Source organism: Diadema setosum, chromosome 15 (genome assembly GCF_964275005.1).
Source record: "Diadema setosum chromosome 15, eeDiaSeto1, whole genome shotgun sequence".
Taxonomy (NCBI): domain Eukaryota; kingdom Metazoa; phylum Echinodermata; class Echinoidea; order Diadematoida; family Diadematidae; genus Diadema; species Diadema setosum.
In genome coordinates this window covers 28,362,840-28,367,888 of record NC_092699.1, presented here as the reverse complement: position 1 = coordinate 28,367,888, position 5,049 = coordinate 28,362,840, and the positions used below count along the sequence as shown (strand labels likewise).

At 38.8% G+C, this 5,049-nt stretch overlaps 1 protein-coding gene across 1 annotated transcript; it reads left to right on the top strand.

The window, feature by feature from the left end:
- Positions 1-3,082: 3,082 nt before the first annotated feature.
- LOC140238640 (QRFP-like peptide receptor) lies at positions 3,083-4,539 on the top strand. Its single transcript, XM_072318540.1, has one exon. The coding sequence runs from the start codon at positions 3,232-3,234 to the stop codon at positions 4,537-4,539; it is 1,308 nt and encodes a 435-aa protein (XP_072174641.1). The 5' UTR covers positions 3,083-3,231.
- The last annotated feature ends 510 nt before the right edge of the window (positions 4,540-5,049 follow it).

The following is a 5,049-nucleotide window of genomic DNA, read 5'->3' as shown; positions in this document are numbered from 1 at the left end:
CTTAAAATGATTATTTTAAAGAATTCGCACAGTAGAACGTAGCGATCTGAAAAACCAACTTCGTTACCATTATTGATTTGCTGTAATACCTTTTATACATGTGATATGAGGTTATCCCATTGTTAGGAGACTTTTAACATGTGGAACGTCATCAAAGGAGAAACCAAGTCAAAAGACTCAACGCAGGAAAACATGTTTTTGAAGGACTAACAGATTTTGGATTACACGAAATCTAACTACTATTTACAAATCTCAATTGTATTCCATGAAAATTTTCCTGTGTGTATGTGACATCAAATGCCACGAATGTGCTGATCTTGTGAAGGCGTAAGCGTGAAATACACCATGCTCCTATGTTGACATAGAATGCACATTCGTCAATTTGATTGTCCCGAATTGAAAGTCGATTACAATTAATGAAATCGTAATTCTTTGTGTTTCTTAAAGTAAATGGCATGCATAGTCAAAGTTCGTTATGGGCGAATCACAATCCGGATACTCAAAGAGAATCGGGGCATCGATAGATCGTAATAATCAATAACCTCTTTTTTTTTTTGGGGGGGGGGGGGATTAAAATAGTCAGTTTGAGCCATCACGCTTCAGTAAAACAGGTAGCATAATGTCTTTATATTATAAACATATATATATATATATATATATATATATATATATATATATATATATTATATAAAACATTGAACTTTTGGATTAGTTGTCCTACCCTTGCTAAACTTACCAGCGCAAACATCCGCTTGATTCATGGTTTTTATCAAAAAGGTTTTATCTGTCTTTATGTATCCGTATTTGATACATACTCATATGAAGGCTTATTATACACACATACCAGTGTATAGTTACGTCTTAACATGTGTAACATGTGTTAACAAATGTGTAAACCAAAAGGAAAACGTGTGCATGCTTCCAAACAATGTCTTGAATGTGGCGACTACATTTTAGTTTACATTATTGCGATATGTTGTGAGTTATTCCAATAGATCGTCACATGGGAATACTCAAATCAAAGACTCCAGCACTAATGTCATTCCGTCGTTAAATAATTCATACTTTATTCCAGGGAAGTGGCAATATTTACAAATATTTTAAGGAAATCATGAGTTCATTACCCCAGCGAAGTATACACTGTCTATATTCAACTTAAGATGAATTAACGCCATCGTATCGCTGAATTCACTCATACCACGGAATCAATCTCTGATTTCTAAAATGAAATTCGTCTGTTTTCCAAATTTGCTAACAGCCTTTACCTACCTCTCTGTGAAAGAGATCCTGTTCTGATCAAATTTCACATTCAGAAATCCTAATTTTCAGCGTTTCCAAAACTATATACAAGTTTGACCCTTGGTAACTTTACTCCAACATTGGATGCACGTCTTCGTTATAATACTCATTCACGCTACCTGCAATGTTGATCCTGTAGGCCTAATAATCATACTCCTTCAGAAAGAAACTAGTAGCCCTACATTAGTGCTGAAGCATCCTCCATAATACCATTAGGATCCTGCACTGATCCACATCAGCATGACACACAAGCTTGTACAACTATGGCCTATGCCAATCCACATACATTGTATTTGACATCAAATTTCTGGAACATCCCTTATCACATGACCCATCATACAACATGCGTGTGCACGATGCATCATCCTCCGAACGGTACTGTAGTTTTTCTCATTCGAAAAAAAAAAAAAAGAGAAAAGTTTACATGCACGTTTATGTCAGAGGTCAGTATCCTCACTTCTATTCCATGTGAACCGCGTGTTGAAAGTTTATGCAGGGTCCCAACGTCTTTTGGGAACCAATGTACCTCTTCCTCTTCCTCTTCTTAAACGATGAGAAACTTGGGCGACCGGGTTTCTTTTCTGTGTTCTCTTTTTGGTCCATTTTCACATTTTAAACATCACAAAAACAAGCAAAACAACAACATGCAGCTTGTCGAAAGACACAACGCCGATGTGTCGTCGTTGCTATGGCTGAACAATATCTAACGCTCTGACGATCGCTGTCGCATTATGTAACATGCATTTGAGTGGCAGCTCTCCGTGCCCTCAATCGATCACCCAGAAATGATCAACCTACAAGCTACTGGACGAGAGGGCGCTAAATCATTAATTGCGGAATAAAAGTCGGTTTACCGACTCTTATTTTTCACTCTCTTGATCTCAAAATACTCCAAAATAACACATTTTCTTGGCAAATCGCGGCATATCAGGTCAGTTTTATAGCATACCCTTTAATATATATAATATTATTGCAAAAAGAAAAAACACCCTGAAATTGTACCAAGAGGGTTCTCAAACCCCTACCAAAACTATGTTTTCAATTTAAAGGACAAGTTCACCTTCATAGACATGTGGGTTGAGAGAATGCAGCAATATTAGTAGAACACATCAGTGAGAGTTTGAGGAAAATTGGACAATCCGTTCAAAAGTTATGAATTTTTGAAATTTCTGCTCAGTCACGACTGGATGAAAAGACTACTATAGCTTGTGATGTCACATGTGTACAACTCTATAAAGAAAGAATAAAGAAAATTCAACATACATGTATTTCAATTTTTCTCGCATAGCAAAAGAACACTCAACTTCTCTCTTTCGGGAGGCAGGGGGAATAATATTACCCCTAACATACGTCAGTAACAAGTCGAAGAAATGTGCACTTTATTCAAAAAGTAAAGTTTTGTGAAATTCTCTTTTTATTTTCCTTATATCGTTGTACGCATGTGACATCATACACCGTAGTAGTCTTCTCATCCAGCAGTGATTGTGCAGACACTTTAAAAATTCATAACTTTTGAACGGATTGTCCGATTTTCCTCAAACTTCCACCAATGTGTTCTGCTAATATTGCTGCATTCTCTCAATCCTTATGTATATGAAAGTGGACTTGTCCTTTAAATACAGCGCATGCCAAAAGACTAAATTTGGGAAAAAAAAAATTGCCGCATATGCATAGAGAATTACAACCAAAGTATTAGTACATATTATACAGCACAGGTTGAGACCTGGATGCGTCATTATCACAATTGGCGTACATGTTCAGACGCTATAGTACATGTGAGTAAATAGGGACATTACACGCAGGACATTTGTGAGGTAGCTGCGTGTTCGCGTTTTTATAGATATCTTCGTCAATTTAGTTGAACATTTTAAACCTTCTTCTTTGTGCTACTCCCACAGATCTACTCTCAGCGATACAATCGATTCAACTACCATGGTCTCCATCACATTCGCCATCATGACATATTTGATACTTTATGCATCACGACCGATCCTCGTTACTTCAGATAAAATGGCGCCAACAAGTCAAGACTTTGCACAGACGTCCACCGACTACGCAACTTTGCTGGACGACGAGGCGGGAATTGAGTCAATGACAAGCATTCCACTTCATAACACCAGCGCAAAATCGTCGTCCAAGTTGATAGCGACAGATCAAACACTTATCTCTTTTGATATTGTGTCACCATCCAGTGAAAGTAATATCAAAAGTATTGATACATCTGATGGAGGTGAAATCTCTTGGGAATGGATCCCCATAAATAGGACTTTAAGCCAATACATCCAGCTAGTATTTGCCATTGCAGGCATTGTAGGCAACTTTTTCGTGATGGCCGTCCTCTTCAAGAGACGAGCCAGGAATCGTTCAACAGATACTTTGATTGGCGGTCTAGCTGGCGCAGATTTTCTCACCTCGATTTTTCTCATTCCGGTGCCAGTTGCGTCGTCGGTCCCAACATCATTCCTCGGAGAGCTCTATTGCCGCTTAATCTCTACTGGAATTCTTCTCTGGAGTTCAATAACTGCGTCGACTTATCTCTTAATGTCCATTTCCGTTGAGCGTTACGTAGCGGTCGTTTTTCCGTTGTATTTCAATCGGTATTTTAACCGCCAGCGTGTTTCACTGTTTATCATCCTTGTCTGGGTTGTGTCTGTCGCCTCCGGACTTTTTGGTTTTATCGTGAAATCCGTAGATGGAGCAACTCACAAATGTAAACTGGACTATCTTTCTTCAACAGGGCGGATCATTATCGCCTACTACTGGTTTTCTCTCAGGATGGTCATTCCTTGCTTGACCATGGTCATCACCCAAATATTCATTGCTCGCGAGCTTAGTAAGCAAGCCTCCCTCTTCAGCCAAGTTTCACGCACTGGAGGGACGGCTGGCGGGACTCCTTCGTTCCATATCATAGCGAGAGAACGAGTCATCAAGATGATGTTTATAGTGATCGCCATCTACATCGTATGCTGGAGTCCCAATCAGATCGCCTATCTCGGTTTTAACCTGGGCTGGGTCCCTGCCTCCTTCAACCACAGTTCATTGCAGAAGGTGCTGGTGTTACTTGGCTTTCTTAATTCTTGCGCCAATCCTATCATTTATACCGCACGCTTTCCTGAATTTAGAGAAGCTGTCAAAGAAATGATGACATGCAGCGCCGGGAGAAACACTCCACTCTTTGAGAAAAGTGACTTAAAGTCAAGTGAAACAATGAGCAACCAACCAATAGCAAGTGGCGTCTGAGATAATTCTCTGACTTCATCGAAGGTAATTGCAAAGATGATTGTTTTAAATGCAGCACTTTTGCATTTCGTGTCTCATTACAAAAACAGTGAACTTGAACTTGAATCACACACAATATACTATTGACGTCCCGCTTGGTTTATATTGATCAACATTTGCTAAACACAGATGCTATAAAGGCCGCGTGTAAAGAAAAATTAAACAGCAAAGGATGCGAGATGCTGCACGTCAGAATAACTTTTAAGAATAATCCTAGCAAAAGAGCCTGATTAAACGGATTTTTGTTTACAGACTGCCAGACTGCTAACGTTTATTTCATATTCCAGACATTTTGCAGACACACATAATTATTATGTATAATGATAACAAGAGTAAGAAACGTTTCAGCGGTAGAAAGAATATTCGATGTCTTTTGTTTTGATTTGATATGTTTAGCTGATTCCTCTATTTCAGTCTTGAAACATTAGCTGGAAAAGCTGGACAAGTTTTAGGGTTGTAGGTTGTGCAGTA